We start from the raw sequence: 23128 nt of genomic DNA on the forward strand, positions 1-23128 counted from the left end.
GCTTACCAAACACACATTTAAAATCCAAGCACATCTCATGCTGTCAACTTTGCATATATTTCGATAATTTGAATTCATGTCGATTTTTTTGCCAGCGTGTGTTTAAATGTTAACCACTACCAAGGCACTGTATCTAGTTCTTGATCAAGAAGGGTTCTGAGTTGGTTACTTTTAAAGTTCATTTAACTTGTGCCTTAGCTTTTGAGTCTGACCCCAGTAGTAATATACTCCACAGTCTCCACTTTGCTGCATCCTTAAGATAGCTGACATTACAGCCACCTACAAGGAAAAAAGAAACTTTTTATGCCTGTAGTCTACTCATTGTTCTGGTTTCTGAATTGTATTTGGTGATCACGTACACTTTGGGCCTGATTGCAGTCATCATGCAAGGAACTTAAACTTGAAATTAAAAACCTCATTTTTTTGATGGTTAAATGAACAAGGCTGTTAGGAGATCAATTAGATTTGTTGTAGAACTAGAAAATGCTGTGGCGGTTTTATAAATTATGCATTGTGTATGAATACCCATTCTTGTTAAGCCTGTTCACATGAAAATGTTGTAGCATCATCCACTTTTATGCACTGCTGTCAGTCGATACAAACATAATTGTTCCTTTAAACTTGAAATAGCTGCATTTTTATTATTATTATTATTGAAAGCAACTATTATAAATATTCATATACCCTTACACACTATCTACCTATGGAAAATATGACTGGTCAGTTAAGTGTAGTCTATGTTGAATATCTGCACCCAAAGTAAACTGATAATAGGTTCATCCTTTGGTCCCAAACTCATATCACACCTACTCAAAGACCTGCCAATCATACGACCCCAATTCCAATGACGTTGGGATGTTGTGTTAAACATAAATAAAATACAATGAATGAATGGATACAATGATTTGCAAATCATGTTCAATCTGTGAAGCCACCATTAATGCTGAAAGGTACATAGAGGTTTTGGAGAAACATATGCTGCCATCCAAGCAACATCTTTTTCATGGACGCCCCTGCTTATTTCAGCAAGACAATGCCAAACCACATTCTGCACGTGTTACAACAGCGTGGCTCCGTAGTAAAAGAGTGCGGGTACTAGACTGGCCTGCCTGCAGTCCAGACCTGTCTCCTATTGAAAATGTGTGGCGCATTAGAAGCGGAAAATACGACAACGGAGACCCCGGACTGTTGAACAGCTGAAGCTTGGCATTGTCAAGCAAGAATGGGAAAGAATTCCACCTACAAAGCTTCAACAATTAGTGTCCTCAGTTCCCAAACGTTTATTGAATGTTGTTCAAAGAAAAGGTGATGTAACACAGTGGTAAACATGATCCTATCCCAGCTTTTTGGGAACGTGTTGCAGCCATAAAATTCCAAGTTAATAATGATTTGCTAAAAACAATGCAATTTATCAGTTTGAACATTTAATATCTTATCTTTGTAGTGTATTCAATTAAATATAGGTTGAACATGATTTGCAAATCAATGTATTCTGTTTTTATTTATGTTTAACATAACGTCTCAACTTCATTGGAATTGGGGTATATATATATTTTTTTCAATCTTCTTTACCTTTGGGCTTGTCCCTTCAGGGGTCGCCACAGCACGTCATCCTTTTCCATGTAAGCCTATCTCCTGCATCCTGCTCTCGAACACCAACTGCCCTCACATCTTCCCTCACGACATCCATCAACCTTCTCTTTGGTCTTCCTCGAGCTCTCTTGCCTGGCAGCTCCATCCTCATCATCCTTCTACCAATATACTCACTACTTCTCCTCTGGATGTGTCCAAATCAAGTCTGCTCTCTCTAACTTTGTCTCCGAAACATCGAACCTCGGCTGTCCCTCATTTCTAATTTTATCCAACCTGGTCACTCCGTGAGCGAACCTCAACATCATGGCTGGCCTCACCACTGTTTTATAAACTTTGCCCTTCATCCGAGCAGAGACTCTTCTGTCACATGACACACCTGACACCTTCCTCCACCCGTTCCAACCCGCTTGGACCCATTTTTTCACTTCCTGACCACACTCACCATTGCTCTGAACAGTTGACCCCAAATATTTCAAGTCCTCCACCCTTGCTATCTCTTCTCCCTGTAGCCTCACTCTTCCGCCACCACCCCTCTCATTCATGCACATATATTCTGTCTTACTTCGGCTAATCTTCATTCCTCTGCTTTCCAGTGCATGCCTCCATCTTTCTAACTGTTTCTCCACCTAGTACCTGCTTTCACTGCACATCACAATGTCATCTGCAAACATCTTTTTTTTTTCAATAATCCTAGCATTTAATAAACAAAGATGGGTAAAAACATCCTCGCCTTGGTGGAGGTAACTATTTTGTTTGCTGTACAGCATGCCCACCTTGTTTGTTGAGTGTTTTAACAGAAAACATTTTTCGAGGTATTTTGATAGACGCTTGAAAAATCAGTGATCAGTCTTGCTGGAAAACAGTCCGATGAAAGCCGTGTATATCCAAGTTTCGGGTATTTTATTACAACCCCAATTCCAATGAAGTTGGTACGTTGCTTTAAACATAAATGAAAACAGAATGCAATGATTTGCAAATCACGTTCGACCTATATTTAATTGAATACACTACAAAAACAAGATATTTAATGTTCAAACTGATCAACTTTATTGTTTTTAGCAAATAATCATCAACTTAGAATTTTATGGCTGCAACATGTTCCAAAAAAGATGGGACAGGGTCATGTTTACCACTGTCTTACGTCACCTTTTCTTTTAACAACATTCAATAAACGTTTGGGAACTGAGGACACTAATTGTTGAAGCTTTGGAGGTGGAATTCTTTCCCATTCTTGCTTGATGTACAGCTTCAGCTGTTCAACAGTCCAGGATCTCCGTTGTCGTATTTTACGCTTCATAATGCGCCACACATTATCAATGGGAGACAGGTCTGGACTGAAGGCAGGCCAGTCTGGTACCCGCACTCTTTTACTACGAAGCCACGCTGTTGTAACACATGCAGAATGTGGTTTGGCATTGTCTTGCTGAAATAAGCAGGGGCGTCCATGAAAAAGGCGTTGCTTGGATGGCAGCATATGTTTCTCCAAAACCTGTATGTACCTTTCAGCATTAATGGTGCCTTCACACATGTGTAAGTTACCCATGCCATTGGCATTAACGCAGCCCCATACCATCACAGATGCTGGCTTTTGAACTTTGCGTCCATAACAGTCCGGATGGTTCTTTTCTTCATTGGGCCGGAGGACACGACGTCCACAAGTTCCAAAAACAATTTGAAATGTGGACTCGTCGGACCACAGAACACTTTTCCACTTTGCATCAGTCCATCTTAGATGAGCTCAGGCCCAGAGAAGCCGGCGGCATTTCTCGGTGTTGTTGATAAATGGCTTTTGCTTTGCATAGTAGAGTTTCAAGTTGCACTTACGGATGTAGCGCCGAACTGTATTGCCCAATCATGGCACCCACCTGTTCCCAATTAGCCTGTTCACCTGTGGGATGTTCCAAACACGTGTTTGATGAGCATTCCTCAACTTTCTCAGTCTTTTTTCCCACCTGTCTCAGCTTTTTTGAAACACGTTGCAGCCATAAAATTCTTAAGTTCATGATTATTTGCTAAAAACAATCAAGTTTATCTGTTTGAACATTAAATATCTTGTCTTTGTATTTTATTCAATGAAATATAGGTTGAACATGATTTGCAAATCATTGTATTCTGTTCTTATTTATGTTTAACACAACGTCCCAACTTCATTGGAATTGGGGTTGTAGTATATCATTAATTTGTTCAACAAAAAACAACAAACATGACTTTCCTTGTGTTCTATACTGTATGTTACATCCACCTCTCACCCCACCCGCAACCCTGAACAGGATAAGCGGTAGAATATGGATGAATGCATGGATCCTTGTAAAGTGATACTGTACCTTTCTTTGTTCAAATTCTTTCCACATTCCCCAAGATCATCTGTCAATCAGACTGAGTCAGAGCCAGCACATTACTTATTTATTGTTGACAAAGTTTTGGCAGCTGTCGTGGTTTTCCTGTTAAGTACTTTGTGTGTTTGTGGCTCTGGAGGAAGCACAAATCATAAAATACTCGGTCTCCCCCAGGAGAGAACGACATAAGTATGCAGAATGTTCACTCAGTCCACTGCATGCACCTGATACGGTGCACTTCAACTTACACACTTCAACTCTTTGAGGCTATAGTCAGGATTCAGAACAAAACATCGCACTAGCGATTTGGTTCCAAACCTTCATTCTTGGTCTTCCTTTCCTTTCTCTCCAGGTTGTGTGTTAACTATAAAGAGAGAACTCATTTTTTCTCTTTGCCATTCATCACATAATATGAGGATTGTTGCATCCCTCTTAGGATTCTTTGTGGTTCATCCACCGTAAGACTTGTTTGTGTGGAGATCACATTCAAAGTGGTGCTAAAAATGGCAACATGGGCCCTAAATTGTGTCTGTTTCTGCAATTTTGATGACTTCATTGGCATATTTTCACATTGAGTTGCAAGTTTTCAACAACTCTTAAGGGACAGTCCATACAGTGTATAGAACATATTGTCACTTTGCAATGATGTTTGCTAATTTTCTGTTTTTGTCTTGTACAGTGAAGTTTGTCTGTTATTCGACACATTTAGCACCAGAAGCATCTTTTTACAGTCATCATTGTATGTGCAGTATGTTTAATGTTTGAAAATATTCACGAAAACATGGGAACAACGATAAATGCTGTCGGCATTTGTTTTATCAATTGAGGCAATCGCTTCTTATCATTGTCCTCCATCCAGTCCTTTATGACCTTTTTTCAGCTACCGTTTCAACAGTAGATGCCGGAGAACTTTGAGAGTCTCGTCATATTGAAATGGTCATAGAAGTTGCCATTGGAGAGCATAAACAATTGCAGTAAGCCTGCTTTGTCTATGGCTATGCATACTACTTGTCTACGGCTTTGGTACTGCACTTACAGTACATCACTACGATGGTTAAATCTCTTTATGTTCTGTTGCTTTGTCATGCGAAGTTGTCAGACTTTGAATTAACACTTTGTCACTTTGTGCCGCACACACACGTATGCGCACGTATACGCGGTGGCAGTTGAAGTTAGCCGCAATGTTGTTTGTCTGCCAGTCATTCTATCACCCTCGGTCTGTGTGAGCGTGGGAATGAAACACAAACATATGCGCACACACAGACATATTTTCCCTAGATACAAAAGAGTGCGCGCTCAGGTAGCTGTCAGGCATTCTACCACTGGGAATAGTGGGCATGTCTCAACACACATGCACACACACGCACACAACTCTGAAATGCCTTGGGGAGTAGTTGGACTGGTTGCACACACACATGCTCCGTGTGTTTGTGTGCGCGTGTGTATGTACGTACGGTATGTGTGTGTATATATATCTGTCTTTTTCAGTGAAAGCCAGCAGTCGATCCAAGTGGTCATGGTGGACTGCTTAACGGCCCGGCCTGGGAGCGAATGATAAGAAATGGCTATCTGTGTGCAAGTGTGTGTTCATGTGACATGTTTCTCAACAGCACATGAGACTCTCGTAAGTGTGTATTTGTCCACTGAGTTCTGATCAGATTGGGTACCTTTGAGAGCATTTTTACTTTGAATTGTAAGGATTTTTTGCGCAAGGACAGATCGCCAGCTGGCTCGCAAGCGGCCCTCAAAGCGAGCGCAGAGTAGCACCAGCTGGAGCTGCCGCAACACGGGTCAATTAGTTTCTAACTTGATGTTTTAGGTACACGCAACATAGAAAGACAAGCCCGTGCACGTGTTATATTGCATCTGTCTGCTTTATGCTCGCAGCAGTGTGTCAATGTTATATCTGGTCCCGGAGCTAAGGACAAAGTGGGAAGTGTCGCTTTGTTGTTGTCAAAGTTATTATTTCACGTTTGATTGACTTTCAAGGATAATGTGTCTTCATCATTGCTGATTTGTTTACTATCGCAACCACTCCAACACGCTGACATTTTCTGTGATTGGTTGGCCACCAGTCCAGGTTGTCTGCTTGGATAAGCTCCAGCTCACCTGTGAGACTAACGAGGACACGCAGAAGATGTATATTGTGTTGCAATATTTCTGTGCACATCCAGGATGTATTTGTCCCTTTTTGTTATCTTCTGACATTGAACATTTCTCAGTGAGTCATGGACGAATCGCAAAGACAAATTGTAGTCTATATTTATGACAGTAGACAATTTGGTACTGAGCCAAACAAGGATTGTTCGGCCTTGGCACTTCTGTTTTTAATGTGCTAATACTGACGCTTTTCTCTATTTTGCATAGGGATAGGGTTGGGTTGATTCTTTATAGCTGCAATCGTCCCGTTTGCCTTTCATGACCCCAAAGAACCTTTGTTGGCGGCGCAGTGGCCGAGTTCACTCCGGGTTCCAAAAACGCGCATGCTAGGTTAAAAAGACTTGAAATTATCCTGAGGTTCAGATGTGAGTGCAAATGGTTTTCTGTCTCTATTTTCAATTCAGGGTACAGACCGCGTCTCGCCCGAAGTCTGCTGAGATAGGCTCCGGCACACCCACGACACGATAAGCAGTATAGAATACGGATAGATGGATGAATTGTTCTTCGTAGTGTTGTGGTTTCAGGGTGTATTTAGGGATGAGCGCTGCAGTATATGAATACAAATGAATTGAATTGAGTTTTCCCATACTTTTGGGACAAATGTGTTAACTTTGTGTTGACAGTAATTTGTCGTATAACGAACTGCTCTCCTTCAGCTGCATAATGTAACAAGCAACCTCACTCACGGAACGTATCCTCAGTAGGCTGCAATGTTTTTAATACCTCCAAAGTGCCTACATTCAAATGGAAGATTGTTTTGAATACGTCTGTTGTTGTAACAAGAGGAAATAGGTAACGGCGGACATGGCGAAGCTTGCAAAGGCAACATCACTCATTCTTAAGACCTCCTTGTCCTTCTCCTCTGCAGGCTGCCGAGGGAAGTTGTGCGGCTTTGGCGCCGTGTGTGAGCGTGACCCGAACGACCCCGCCAACGCAGAGTGCGTGTGCAAGAGTGGGGATTGTCCATCCCTGGTGGCGCCCGTGTGCGGCTCCGATTCGACGACCTACACCAACGAGTGTGAGCTGGAGAAAGCCCAGTGCCAAAGCCAGCGCCGCATCAAGGTGCTGCGTAAGGGGCCGTGCTGTAAGTACCACCAAATAGACAAACAGAAAGTATCCAGAAGTCATTTTGTTCTTACTGTACTAATATTTGTGTGGACACTTAAACAACATGGGAGGGCCGCCATTTTTATTATTTTTTTTTACATTAGGTGATACAAGGTTGCGACTGCTATTACAAGCCATGTGGACGATTGTATTCCTTCCCTTCAAAACATTGACTTCATATGAACTTTCGCAGGCCACAATATTAGGTACACTAGCACGATCTAATGAGATCCTATACAAGGATTGTATCAGAAATTCTGCCTTGAAAAACAGGTATGAACCATGAATGGAACTATGATTATTATCATAGTGACAGTTGGCAGTGGAATGGACTTGAAGAGCCCTGATCTAAAACCCACTGAATCAGATCAGATTCTTTGTGGGAAGAGCTGAAACATGCAAACCGGAGAAGGCACCCTTCAAACCTAAGACGGCTGGACCAGTTTACTCATGAGGAGTTGGCCGAAATATCTGTAGTCTGGTAGTTGCACAATTCATTTCCAGTTCCTGAAATGGCTTTTATCATTTCTGGCACGCCAATGTCCTTCATTTATTTATTTTTAGAATTATTTGGGATCACAACTGTAAAGCAGTGACTGATTTCCATTATCAGTGACTGTTCTGTTTTTTTTTTCTTTCTTTAACAGAAATCTACCCACAATTTTATCCATGTGGCATGTGTGAATACAGCATATGTGGGCACATGTTATTGATGTTAGCAGTTAACTTGATTGCAACATCGAATTAAACACCAAAGAATAACAATATTGTGAAAAGAAAAGATTTTGAATTGGGGTTTTTTGATGTTTGAGACGTATTGTGATTTCCTCTAAACAGCAGCTAAATTGGGGCTTATCATCATCTTAATACATTACACTCTTTCCTAACACAACACTTTCTTCCGTGATAACAAAGCAAACTTCTCAATTCTGTCCAATCGTGTTTTGCCAATATTGCAACAAAGCCAATGCTTAAACACCACCTCAGGTATTCCAGCCAGTGTGGTTCCACTGCTAATTCCAAGGCTGAGATTACAGTGCAGGTTGGCTTCTGTTACTAATAACAAGCTTGGCGAGTGCTCACCGCAGGTGGAGAGGAAATGTGGAGATAAAAAGGGGCAAGAACAGGTGGGCAAGAGAGGGGGGGGGGGGGGGGCCGCTGATGAGGGAGGCTAGTAATAACAGTGAAACGTTTACCCTAGATGGAGATGAAAGAGACAGACAATGATTGAAGGAACACCAAAAAAAAAAAACGATGGCGAAAGAGCTGTGTGCAACAGAAGCAGCAGCCTTACTGCAGGCAGCAGCGGCGTGTGGTCACTGCGAAAATAAGCACAGCAATCCAAGTGATGAGAATGATGGCGACCGTCTTGCTGAACTTCACCATGGGATAAGAATGCGTGTTTTTAAAAGGTCGCAATCAGAGCGTGGGGAAGAAGATTCAGTCAATTTGCTTCACTGCTTATGCCGCGTAAAGGCAGCTACAGTATGTGAACAACGTTGGAACGGACACAAAGTGCTTTGAAAAAGGGGAAAAGGCCTTCTGGAAGAGATTGGGTTTGACTTCCACAGGTCCACTTCATCTTCTGATCAGTCGGCATCAAATATAATTTGACTTCGATTCAACAACAGGCCTACTGTAGATGTTTGTCACTGTGCTTTTGTGTGAAAGAATCGAATAAGTGAGACGAGGAGGTCATGTGAAGCCACGCGTTTCTTCTTCTCTTTCTAAATTCAAGCAGCGTTGACAGGTCTGGGAGGGTCGCTCTGCCTGAGATTCTAGAGTTTGTGGGCAGATCAGGGTAGTAAAATAGAGAGCATGCACGAGGTGAGACGAATCCTGTCAGTTGGATTATCTTGCAAATGTCCTCATTTGCTGCTTGGAAAGTGATTGGCAGGTGTTCATGGAGGTAAATGAAGTGGCAAGAATCCTGAGAAGCTGTCATGTCTGATTCAAATCAACCAGTCAGTCTTGTCTGCAGTGCAGTCACCAAAGAAGACGAGCATTTTTCATCACATCGTCAGCACCTTTCCACTCGGAGGCGGAGCGTCTGTGCAGTGCTTTCAATGTATCGCACTGGGGCGTTTTAAGACAATTGAATTGTATTTTGTGCATACAAAATGTCAAATTGTTCAAATAATATCTGCCAACCTTTCACGAAAAAATTATGAAATGATGGGAAATTATAGGATTTGTGTGGCAAAATGTTGTGGTTTGTGCACAGCACATCCACGAAATGTGGGATTCAATTGGCATTTTCCTGACTAATATTCAGTGTACAATATCAGCATTCTTGTTGTTAATTACGAAAAGCAAAACATTTTTTTATTGAATATTGTATCTTCTTGGTCTGGGGGGGGGGGGGGGGGGGGGGATCACGACGTAACTGACAGAAGGAGTCAAATCAATAACACGTTTACTTTACTTGCTCATTGGCTTTGTTTTACATGCTTGTACGACTTTCAGTGGATTCCCTGCTCTCTAGTGGTCGCAATCCCCAAAAGATCTTTATTTTGTTTTCATTTTGTTAATACTGACATTAAAATCATCAATAGGTTAATTAATGGATGAAGTGTGGATAAAGCCAAATAAGGAAGAAAATATCAAGAGTCTGAGCATATACAACATCTCCACATTTTCAGTCCGCAATTTTGACTCAGAGGTTGGATTTTTTTTTGGACTGCACACTGCCCTTAAGCTGACTAGTGGACAGCTCACTTATCTCACCAAAGAGGACATTAGAACATTCTAGATGTCCGGGTAATGGCGTTCGTCCCCTCCCGAGGGCCACACGTTGTTGAGATGAGGGCTTCTGTTTGCCCTCAATATTTACAACGCCCGCTTCTTCATGGCTCAGGGCAGCTTATCCTCATTTTGTTGCAAATGGATGATTCAAAATCGGATCGTTTCCATATCTTGACAGTCAAGCAGTAAAAAGATAATGGCCTCAGATATGATCCAAATTAAAAGGAGAAGCCATGTGTGAAGTGAGAGCTGGATGACAATGACAACGACACTCAGTAAAGTGCAGGAAGCATCCGAGGTGAAAAAAAATGAAGTAACGTACGATGAAACATTCAAAATGAAATGCCCCTGATGTCGTTCGTACAATTTTCGGCAAAAGTGCTGCTTTCACAAAACGTCAAGAAATAACTTCTTTTGCAACATATAAACGGGCAGTGTGTCTTGGGCAATGAGAGGAGCCCAAAATGTTGCTAAGTGTAGCAACCAAATCACAAAGTTTTGTTTTTTTTTTCAGCCCTGTTGCGAGGGGAACGCGAGGTTGATATTCTGTGCCCGTAACGGGGTTGCCTTGGCCACCGGGAACCGTGGGGCATTGCTGGATAACTCATCTTCGGCAACCGCTATAGGGGAACGTGGACTTTTCATTCGTCCTTACTTTAGCTTTGTGTAAGCTCCGCAGGCAATGCAGGATGCAAGTGTGCACGTGGGCCGACCTGACTCAAATATGCATCGGCATTGTGTGTGTGCATGCGCGTGTGCCCTCTACCGCTACCTTCGACTCCATCAATGCCAATCCCTCGCTCGCTGAGTTGTAGATGATTATATCTGGCCACGACACAACACACTTACACTATCTGTGCATGGAAAAAGACATCGGGCTCCTTCACCTGTTGCTCCATCTGCTGACGCGCTGCTAGCGGCTCCAAAGGAACCGTAGACAACATAGATTGCCAGCTCGAGACACGAGCGCGGAACAGCAGAAATACAAACAGACAATACCCCATGTATACGCTGAGATATCGGCTTATGTATGGAATAAGAACATTGTGATATACAGGATATATACTGTACACGAACACCAATTCTTATACTGCGCAAAATATGATTCAAGACAAAATATTACACTACTGAATCAAAGTAAGGAACTTTAATTAGAAATAAGGTCAACATAAGGACTGTAAGTTGTATAATAGTCATATATCAGATAATAGTGGAGAAGGGAATGACATTAAATACACGTTTATAAAAAGTGTTTTAGTGGTAGTGGTATCATATTTCACGGCACAGGGAAAAAAAACAAAACAACAACAACAACAACGCAATCTCCACTACCTGCAGCCAAACACACAAGGAAACAAATTCGAAAGGAGTCCCACGAAGATTAAACATTCTTTCCAGAAGGAGAAACACAAAAGTGATTTTTGCTGGTCAATTGTTAAAAGAAGGAGCCTTAAATGAGGCAGTTTTGTTAATGTTTTTGGTCTGGCCTTTTCTTTGAACCGGGCTGTAGAACGTGCAGATGCATCCCCTTCTAGTGGCTACCGAGAAGAGCGCTAAGTGCGCATCCTACATTATTCCTCTCTTTTTTTGTCCCCTTGGTAACAACTTCTGCTAGCTGGTGGAGGGAGATGCATCGTTCTGCGGATTTTCCGCTTGTACAGTATGTCCTGTATTTGTTGTCTTTGGTCTTACGTCGTCCCTCCTCCGCCCTCGCCAGTGAATCTCCTTCTCTCGCTCTTGTTGTCGTTCGTGTCTCCCAGTATTCTTTTCATTCCCGACTTTCTGACCGATGTAGCGTTGTCTGCATGTTTGCCTTTTGCGTGAAATTAGTGATTGCAGTTCACTCCGAAATTCTTGGTAAACGCGGGTGAGGGATGCCGAATTATCCTCAGAAATGACTTGATTGTGGTCGCTGCGTCAGATTTGATCCAATATGCTCCCGCGTGGCTTTGAGCTGTATTCGAAGCAATGCCGGCTTTATGGGCAAAACAACAATATGTACGAATTAAAATTGTGTCTTTCAGAGACAACTAGAGTATATAAACAATAAAAGATGATAAGAATGGCAAAATCTGTTACTACAGTGACAAATGGCCAGTGCTAATAATGCCTTTGTTAAGGCATTATCAAAAGATGACCTAATGAATGCATGCACGAAATATGTACTTTGTTGTAACATATTGTCTTAAAAGACTGCATTTTCTCATAAATTGACGGGCTTTATTCACTTAACTGCCGTGAGTTGATGTAATAATACATTTGAAGAATCTTAGTTTTTCTATGATATGTGGACTTTTTTTTTTTTTTTAAATAACAAATAAATAACGATGTCAACTGATGACTGGAGAAACATCGCAGGAAAAGACGCCGGTCATCTGGCATCCCTGTGGAATGACTGAAAGGCTATTTCTCCTCATTATAGGACAATGTAAAGTTATCGTTTATGAGAAGCCTTTCAACTCTCCACCCTTTTGAAAGGTCTTTCAAAGGTCAATATGCTCTGACCTAAAATTGAACAAAACTCCAGAAAAATCTCTAGATCGGAAATTACCCATGCAGATTAGAGCTCAACCGTCTGATCCACTTTCCTCACTCCCTTCCTCCTCGTTTGCCTCTTTAAGATACCATCTCCTCATTTCTTGCCGCTGCTTGCTGTCATAAGCAATAATGTGCATGCGCAGATACACACGAACACAGACTAATCAAATTTCTCGTGGGGGATTGTTTAACACATTTATGCACGCTCACACTAACACACAGAGGGCATTAGGTCACGGTATATAACTCAATTTCCCTGCTCTCATTTCCCAAAGGCTTTGCTTTTTGCTTGGTATTCATAACCAGAACTTTGCCAGACTCACCGTGTGTTTTTTTGTGTGTGTGTGTATGTACTGTATATTGTATGAATACAGCACGCATGTGGAAACATACTCACAGATCAAATCTACTTTCTTGTTTCAGGTCCTACGTGTTAAACAAGCATGCATCCATGCAACACAGATTGTGGAAACACACACCGATTATCTGTTATACGTACGTGCCAGCATAGAGACAGACTGAAGATTGAAATTGTGAAATTGTGACATTTCCATGTAATAATACTGCTACAGTTGTCATTTTGTCCTGCATTCACTTCATAACGGACTGTAAAAAGTTACGTTAACAAGACAAACAAATTCTTCCTTTTCTTTGCCAGTTCATGCGTGGAGTATGTCGCAACAACGCTTATGCTCTCCCGGGTCGCGGGCGTGCTCGACCCTATCCCGGTTGACTCTGGGCGAGAGGCGGGGCACACCCTGAACTGGTCGCCAGCCAATCGCAGGGCACATAGAAACAAACATTCACACTCACATTCACACCTACGGGCAATTTAGAGTCCATGCAGGTTTCTGCAATGTGGAAGGAAACCCGAGTAGCCGGAGAACATGGAAACTCCACGCAGGCGAGGCCGGATTTGAACCCGAGTCCCCAGAACTGTGAGGCAGATGTGCTAACCAGTATAGAAATATAAGTAAAGGTAAACTAAGATGTCGTGATATAAGTAAAACATCAGCGGAGAGCGAGTCAGGTTATGTGTGGCTTGGTCACATTGTTGAATTCAGGATCGCGATTGCATTTGGTATACTAGTAGCATTTTTTGGTATAGTAGTAGCATTTTTGCTTCAGTGATATTTTTTATTATATCATTCACCCATATAACAGAAAATGTCTATTTTATGTACTACCTACTCTTTTAATTTGTTTTGTTTAAATTGTAATTCATTTTTCTTAATATGACTCGGTACAGGCTACAAATTAGTCCACGTGCTTTGATCAAATGAGCAAATGACTATTATCACACAACAACATTTGTTAATGTTTATATTTCTCGTGTCCAAGGTGGGAAAGAGTGAGGAAAAAAAGGTGCAATTTTGCAGGTCAGAGATGCTGAATTGACATTGATTCTCTGGGGATTATTGAGGAGTGAGTGGAAGCAGAGTGCACCTATTAGAGTTCAAGTGGAGCCTTTAATGCATTCATATGGACTATGTTTATGTGTAAGTGCTTCATGCTCAAGTGGGATTATTATAGTTATGGTCATAAGTCTCGATTATTACTCCTAATTGTTTGCAAAGACTGTGTACATACTGTATCTAATTGTCCAATACTTGGCTCCGCCACCAATGAGTCACGTTAATGGCAATGAGGGTTGCCATTAACGTGACCCTGATTTTTTTTTTTTTTTTTTTTTTTTTTTTAGGTTTTCAGAAGACGTATTGATAGAATTACAAATACACAGTATACAGTATAGTATCCGAGCTCGATCTTTATTTCTGTTTACCACAGCTTGTTGTGAACCAACCAGTATCCAAACTCTTATCGACGTATTATTAAGACGTATCGTTATCATCAGCATGCCCGGTGCTAGAGCTTCGACAGTGATCTCAAAAACTAACTGCAGAAATGCTAACGGTGCACCAAACTCAACTCCTTTGCGACTTGTATTTGGATACAATGCAGTTGACCAGTAGACAGTACCTGTAATATGACATAATATGAAGTGTTGTGGAGTAACTAATTACATGTAACGAGATGAAGTAAGTTAATTACAAAATGGACGGAATTTCCATCATTGCTATTTTGGTTACATTTGGAAAAATAGCCACAAAAGTTAGGAATTCTTTTTCTTAACACTTCCCCCTTTTTAAGCTGATGCTTGTGATTGGCTCTCTCTGGTCACGTGGCATTCTGCTGTAGTTTCAAACGTGACGTGTTTTTCCAAATATGACCTTGACGTCCCACCTCACGGTGCAGTGTATTAGTTTGTCAGAGATTTAAAAAGGTTAGACTTAAAGTTACACTGGAACACCTAAAAGAACATGAGACTTTGAAAAAGTTTCATCTTTATAATTTTCAACTTTTTATGGAACATCCACTTATCTGGGTTGTCATAAGAAGCGGGAGACTAAATTGTGCACATTTGTCATTAGGTCAACATGGTATGGTATGGTGGTTTTCCACATGCTCTACACGTATAATGCAACAAACACATTTTTTATTATGTATTTACCTTTCATAATCTTTTGTTGTTATTTATTGTTATTGCTTGTGTAAGGAACAAATGTGATTCATTCCAAAATAGGGATGTATGGTTTTAGTCCAAGGATTCTTTTGATGCGGTCACTCAAAATGAAGAAAACCAATCAAAAGATAATCAAATGTAATTCGCTATATTACTTTGAGAAAGTAATTGGAATAGGTACACTACTACATATTACATTTTCAACTGGATAACTTGTCATCCTAACCAACTCCATTTCCAAAGTCCCATTCCCATCGCTGAATACTTTTTGAGATGATATACTTTTCATTTTAACCCAAAACTGAAGTCGTAGTGCATTTGAAACCCTTGGCGCTTAGCAAACTATTGGACGCTAATGTAGTGTTTTGTTTGGTTTTTCTCTTGTGGGTCAGGCGAGTCATTTGGCGAAACCATAATCCCGTCTCTTCATCTGTCATGTAAATGTAATTCAAAAGGAAATGTACATGACTGCTTGGTTGGAATATGAAATATGAATATGATTGATAAATATGACATTTCTGCAGGCCTAAACCCTAACAACAGAGGACTTCATCCCAAACATTATATCACTCTTCTATCTATCGAGACTTTTTCTCAAAGTGGTGAGTGAAATGAAGTTGGAGACCACATACGCAAGTGCGCTTTGTTCACGAAATGTTGAATAATGCGTTTTTTTTTTTTTTTTTTTTGGTTCGACTTGCATTCTCAAGGGCAAAACAGCATAGCGGGGGGAAAAATAAAAAATACAAAAACTCAGAGAGAGAGGGTGTCAGTTCAGTGAAACTGTTTGAAGAAGGACATCAAACATGGAGAATGATCCTCGAGTGGACTTTGTGTTGAGAAGGATGAAGCAATATTAACCCTTTGGCCTTTTCGTCATTTCAGCCTATTTGCTCCCAATTCATGTCCTATTATTCCACATTAATGTTGTTTATTTTTTCAGTTTCAGCCCTGACCCTTTTCCTTATCTCCCATTTGCACCTTTCAGTCTTATTAACACTTTGCTCTACATCTTCTCTCCACATTTCCTTCTTCAGCCTAAACATTTACTTTCCTTTCTTCATCTGAAGCCTTTACATCGTTTTAGTTTCTCTTTTATCTCAGTTTGTTCATATCACATTTTTGAATTTACTGAAGGAAAACTGGCTCTGCCTCTCTGTTTCCATAGCAATGCATCTCCAATAATAATAAAACGCATAAAGTATAGAATAAGTTTAAAAGAGTTCATTATTGACATTATTTTACACTATTTTCAGTCCACTCAACATACAGTACGTTTCGATATTAAAAGGAATAAAACATACCATAGATACATTTGTAGTTACAAAAAAAAAAAATGAAGCTATTGTTTGTATAATAAAATGGAAAGTAATTGACCACAAGTGTGAGATTAAAAATAATCCCTGTACATCGATATAGAAAGTGCTGGAAAAGCGCATGGTTTTGACATAGGGAGAAAAAAAGAAAAAGAAAAAAAAGCATACAAATTTTGCAATAGATTGATCAAACAACAACGCAAGTATTGTAATCTCTTTAGGTTCCCACGATGCAAAAACAAACAGCATTTATACTTTCATGTATGTGCTTAGTTAGAGCTCATTAATACTGGATGACAGTAATCTCAAATTCAATATTATGAGCAAGAACAAAAAGTTTGGAGAAAAAGTTCCGCCTGAGGGGAAAGTACTTTTTTCCACATTTTATTCTTTTATATATTTAAAAATGAACGTACACCGACCGGGCACAAAATTAAGGCCACCAGCAAAATCTAATGAGGTCCAATAAATGGGCTGTATTAAAAAAAATAAAATAAAAAAAAAATCATATCTCAGTGCGGCGGTCATTAAAGCATAAACTCTGAGCATGTGTTGTGCTTTTCCTCCATTTTTTGGGGGACACTTATTCCAAAAGGAGCAAGCCTCAACAAGAGGTGTTAAGAAAGGCCGAAAAATATCCTGTACACGGAAAGTCGAGTGATGCAAGCAAACTCCAATTCAAAGCAGTAAAATCGCTTGTTAGCAAAGTTAAAAGATAAAAATACTCTTATATTCTCATTTTGCCAAATTGCCAAATGTGCAACATGACTCGGTGTCACATTACAACTTCATCATTTGGAGTTAAAGTTCCAACTTTACTTCTTAATACAAACACTTGGTACTGCAATTTTCATGAATGTTTTAATACATATGCACAGCTACTAAAGGTTTTATTCCAGTGATGGTGTTTAAGCCTGGAGCAGATATTTTGCATTTCCGCAATTTCCGAAAATTCCACATCCGAACAAATCAAACAACAGCGTTGCAAAACAAATTGTGTTCCAAGTATGATGCAGTGCAAAGTACTACAGGCACAATAATACGTTGTCAATATACACCAAACTATCCATAAATCCATTTTCCGTACCGCTTTATCCTCACAAGGGTCGCGGTCTGCTGGAGCCTATCCCGGCCATCTTCGGGCGAGAGGCGGCGCGCACTCTGAACTGGTCGCCAGCCAATCGCAGGGCACATAGAAACAAACAACCATTCGCGCACACGTTCACACCAACGGGCAATTCACAGTCTTCAATCAATGCGAGCGGAGTACCCGGAGAAAACCCACGCAAGCACGGGGAGAACATGCAAACTCCACACAGGCGGGGCCGGGATTTGAACCCCGGTCCTCAGAACTGTGAGGCAGATGTGCTAACCAGTCGTCCACCGTGCCGCACCACAAACTACAGTCTAGTTATTTTATTTCCAAAATAAGAGAGTCTGCGAATGTTCACTTTTTCTTTGCTGCCATGTTTCACTAACGACTTCCTCCCTCTCATGTCACTGTCACCTTGGTCGCCATTCTCCTCTCTTTTTCTTCTCGTGCTGTTGGGAGGTTGGGGGTTCTTGATTAAAACTCACACTGCCAAATTCTCCCACATCGCATCATTGCATTTGATTAGCTACAGTCACCCCCCCCCCCCCCCCCATTGTCTTCACGGCCTGCACAACAGAAAGCAGCCCGCTCATAAGCATGCGTGCACAAAAAGACATTTCGAAGCATCACAAACTCGTCTTCACGCACCTTTACGCATGCACCGCCACTCGGTCTACACGCACACGCACGCGCGCACACGCACGGGCTGCTGTTGACGCTGCGGCGCCAGGGAGCCAACTCAAGTCAGCGTGTTGCTGACACCGTCCTGTCCCTAATGAAGCCTTAATAAACTCGCAGTGGCAAAGAGTGGATCAGAGAGCAGAGCTGAGCCCACCCTAATATCCCAAGCCACCTGCCTCCTGGACGCCTGCGGTTTGGATGAGAGGGGAGAGGATCGCAGTAATCGGCCCCATCCTCCAAAGCTCCTCTGCCCCACTTTTGAGGAAGACATTCTCCTCCTCTTCTTCCACTTGCTTCTTCTCAGTTGTCAGTCATCATGCAACTAAGTCTTGTTACATTTCACTGTGAAGAGCTTTGAAGTGTATTTTCTCACCTCATCCAATACACTTTATCCAAACAGTAGTTCCTTTAAAATCTTTTTTTTTATCAAAACATGTAACAGTTACCTTACCGATGCACTGTATTTAATCTCAATACAAGCTCGAAGGTGGGTCAAAACCTATTCCAGAATGCTGCTCCGATTTATTCATATTTTGAAACAATTTCCCACTCATCATAACACTGCCATAAAAAGATTTCATGGCACACCATCATATATTAAGATTTTATGAGGGTATTAGGATGAGTTTGGGTTTGTTGGAAGGAACATTTGAACATTCTTAATTGTCATACAAATGTAAGAAAAAGCTAACCACAAATGATAGAAACAATAGAACAACTGGTCTTAACTCAGAGTTCAGGACTTGCATATTGAGGGGGCAGTTGCCCCCCCCCCCCCCCCCGGTCTTGACCTAAAGTGCCCCTTTTTTCACCCTTAGTGCCCCCGATGTGTGCGGCCAAAAGTGCCCCAAAACCACTGACTGAAAATGTGGCCTGTCTGATGAAATCCATTTAAACCCGCTGTGTGACAGCATCACTGAGCTATTTCCGTGTAAATGCATGCAATCGTGTCAATTAGAAGAGCTTTGGAAATTGTTGACCTCATCAATTCAAACCAATCAAAACAATCTCAATCCAGTTGCCATTGGCTGGGCCAATCAGTCAAATGTTAACGAATAGCTGAAAAAGGCTCCTTGCACATCTCCACCGAAGCAACACCAACATCATTTCCATCACCGACTTGTACACATTCATAGATATCCGGTTCCTCCCTATGTATACATTTTGCTATTCATTCATTATTTATTGAGAAAAAGTGATTAAAAACCTGCTAGTGCATTCCAGCCCCGAGGCCAAGCAGTCTCAAATCTGTCCTCCTGACTTCGAGATGCTGTCTCGCCTCGTTTGTGCGAAAATGTCATCGCTTTTCATCTTGATCTTGTCTGTCTATTTGTCAGTGTCCTTATCTTCAGTTTTGCCATTACCGTCGCAGTTTAAAAGGCGCAGAGATTTTCTCCGCCGATAGCGACTCATTTAGTTGGCGGCAAGGATCGTTCTAATTTTGCTCCCTGAAAATGATTGCTGTATTTCAGCCCTCTATATTTTCTTCCGTTAGCTGGAATGGGAAATTGACTTGATCCGCCGAGGAGATTGGAAATCTATTAATTTTTTTTTTTTTAACTATTACTGTTGAAACCAGAAGTTGACATATGTAACGGATTTCGGACCGCACTGTGCAACAGACTTCAAAAGAGTCTGGGACGCTGCATTAGACTGGCATTACCGTTTTGCACGTCGTGTTTACCGTTAAGACTTAACATGACCTTTGAGCTGCTCTGATAGCTTCATAGAGGTCATTACTTGAGGACCCCAGGATCATCAGTGCTTCATTGTTCCGACCCAATTAGAGTTTCAGCCGCCGCTGATGGCTCACAATGACGATATGATTTCCATCAGAGAGCTGCTATTTAATGCTTGATTTGAAAGCTGCTTTTCAATGCTTTTAAATTAGGTCCAGAGTTCTTTTTGAAATGCTCTGGGAAGATGTATAAAAAATAAAAAATAAAATGGGGGAGAAAGTGTTCGTTAGCGAGTCCTCCAAAGGACTTGACGGGAGCAGAAAATAAAAGGGAGGAGAATGTGTCTTGAGTATGTGGAGAGAGAGAAAGAGTGGGGGATATGCTTTGATGAAGAGGAGTCTTCATAGCACTTCTTTCTTCTTACACATCCATAAAGTATCTCTGCTCACATCTCGGGCTCTTATTAAAAAGACAGTGATGTCATATCATCCCGGAGGCAAGGAGCAGGGGATCATGCGTTCAAGAAGAAAGTCTTTTTTTTAAAGGGAGGGGAAATACTACTCATCCTTCCTCACATCGTGTGTGTGTGTGTGTGTGTGTGACTGGGGGTTGTTTATGTACACAGAGAGTCCCATATTTCTAATTAGGAGTAGGGTCTCAATGTAAAGTATGTTATTCTAGATTATAATGCAGCTTTGGGGTCAAAGTAAAAAAGAAAAAAAAAAACTCTAAAGCTCAGCTTCAGCTGTTTGGTGGTACACCCATAGACCACAGGACATAATAATATCGGAGGCTTTGCTGGTTCTTCTTTATTCCAATGCCTCTATTTCTTCAAGCGGATGACCGACCGACCACAATTAAGAGAGGAGGTCACTATTTGAAGAAATGTCGTGTTTGCGTGCGTATGCTAGTGTTTGTGTGTGAATGTTTGTTGCAACAAGGAGAATTTGACTTGGCATGCGTACACAAGCATTTGGGAAGGTTTCGGAAGCGGGAGAGCTGCCGGCGTTTCGCTTCTCTTTTCATGAGAAAACAGTCAAATGTTACAGTGATAAAGAAGAATTGCGCTGCTGGATGACGACTGTGTTCCGTTCCCTTTTTGTCGAGCTCACGAACCCCTTGAACGGTCTCCTTTGTTGCCAGCAAGCATAAGGCCCAATTGAAAGTTGCAGCAGTGACTCACTCGGCGACAAGTGGCACGCTGTTTAATTAGGCTGAAAACAAAGTCCTCCGGGAGAATGCCTTTCCCATTTTTCTCTTCTCGCTCTTGGACTCATTTGTGGCAAGGTAAATATTCAATGGGTCCCTTCGTGGCCGCGGCGATTAAAGCTCGCGGGAGCATAGCGGAAAAGCATGTTTGGATTTCAAAGCTCCGAAATCAGAATGGAACACAAGGCTGCAAAAGTACGTCTCCTACGAGGGATGTCAAGTACTTCTTGACATGTTCGATGACTGCAAAGTGCACGAGCCGCCACTTCAAAAACAATGAACTGTATGCCGTGAAACAGTCCGTTGTTACAGTAACGGCAAGAGTGCCCTCAAGTGCAACTGTTTGGCAGCAGTTCTAGTGAGAGTCACACAGTTGTTTTTTGTTTTGTCTTGTGTTTCCCTCCCTTCAGCTCTCAAAGACCCTTGCGCTGAGGTGACCTGCAGCTACGGCAGCACCTGCGTGCAGTCCACTGACGGCTTGTCGGCTAAATGCATGTGCCCGCTGGGCTGTGAGGGCAGACCGGAGCGGACAGTGTGCGGCAGCGATGGGAAGGACTACCGCAACGAATGCGAGCTGCATCAGTATGCCTGCAAGAACCACAAGAACATCAGGGTGCAACATCAAGGACAATGCGGTAAGATTTGGCTCGCATTTTGCAGCTTTTTCAGATCGTTTGTCTGACTTGATTTGGTTGGGACAGACTCAGTTTAAGTGATTTTTGGATTTTTTTTTTTTTTAATTGAACAGGTCTGGAGGTAATCAGGCTTGGGTGAGATCAGTGCAAATGTACCCCAAATTGTGATTAGCATCAATGAATCCGTGATTTAACAATGACTTTTTTACACAGGCTGTTTTTCCTGATTTTGTCTTTTCACTCAGTTCCTGAAAAGCATTGTATATTAAACTAGTATGCATGAGGTGCGTCAGAAAAGCTCCAAGACTGGCGTCACAGGCGATAGATTTCAAAGCCAAACTAAAAACTAAAAACCACGTGTTTTCCCCTTCAAACTCCAGATGATCAGCAGAGAGGCGAAACGTGAATTGCTAGTTAAGGGGAGTTATTGTGAAAATCATAAAACACGAAACAATCAAACGAGCTTGACTCTATCTGAAAACCAAACAAATAAATGAGAACCATATTTTTCTATTTGGCAAGCCCCGAACTAATGATAGTATCGTCTTGTAAGCAGAAACTTTGGCGTTTCTCTCTTTCCTTCACTTTCAATCTATTAGCTCTGGCAATTATTTTCTTCTTCTCGTTTCCCACTTCCTTACAATGTGCTCCTGCGAATTCTCGTTTTTTCATTCCGCTTTTTTTTTTTCCGCCTCACACCACTCCTGTAGTTTAAACTGTTGTTCTAAGTAGCACTTGTCATTTTCACAGGGCCAGCACCACACACACACACATACTCGTTTGCATCTAGCTATGGTTGTTTACTCCCGAGGCGACAGCCCACCCCCCACGCACCCCTGCAGCTCCTTTTTGTCTTGTGGAGAGCCAGATGGAGAGTGAGCACAGCATTTTCTCTGTCAGAGACATAGCCCGGTGGTGGGCAACGAGAGATGGACATGCGGGTCTGCAGACAGAATGCTGGTCGCCTAAATCCAGCCCGAGTCGGCCCACGGGGAGCAGCGCCGCCCCGATTTCTGCAGCAAACAGGCCATTCTTTTTGTAATTACCCTCCTTGCTCGACTGGAGGAGAGCAAGGATCCTGGAAGCTGTTCTTCTCACTTAATGGGAGATGATAATGGTGTTGCTCTCAAGTAATGGCCTGGCTGGCAGTGAGACGCTGCCTTATGCGGAGACAACACGCGCATTGCGATAAAAGACCTGTACGCTTGTCTTCTCGAGCCTCTGCATTGTCCTGGTAGAAAACCTTCTCCTGACTCTCAGAAGCCACACATTTGCGCTCCTTGTTTCACTGCCAACAATCATTTGTGAACCATTTTCCCATTTCTGTTTTAGATGTTCTTTACACTACTGATGAGTATTAATTGCTTGTTAAATCCCTGGATTAAAGCAGACATATCTTTGTTTTATCTGTTATTCAAAGAATTGTTAGTTGCGGCCCTAGACATTTGTTTTTAGTGTATGCGTGCACTTGTATGCGACAATGTGTGTTTTTCCTTTGATCGCACTCTCTGA

The 23128-nt window shown here is 41.7% G+C and overlaps 1 protein-coding gene across 4 annotated transcripts in view; it reads left to right on the top strand.

The window, feature by feature from the left end:
- The window catches only part of agrn (agrin), a 235913-nt gene that overhangs the window by 111792 nt on the left and 100993 nt on the right, over positions 1 to 23128 (top strand). For all 4 annotated transcript variants that reach the window (XM_061767294.1, XM_061767317.1, XM_061767300.1 and 1 more), the window contains 2 exons: positions 6958 to 7173; positions 21392 to 21616. In XM_061767294.1, coding sequence (XP_061623278.1) covers positions 6958 to 7173; positions 21392 to 21616 — 441 coding nt within the window. The remainder of the gene's footprint in view (positions 1 to 6957; positions 7174 to 21391; positions 21617 to 23128) is intronic.

The sequence above is a fragment of the Phyllopteryx taeniolatus genome, chromosome 1 (assembly GCF_024500385.1).
Source record: "Phyllopteryx taeniolatus isolate TA_2022b chromosome 1, UOR_Ptae_1.2, whole genome shotgun sequence".
Classification (NCBI taxonomy): Eukaryota; Metazoa; Chordata; class Actinopteri; order Syngnathiformes; family Syngnathidae; genus Phyllopteryx; species Phyllopteryx taeniolatus.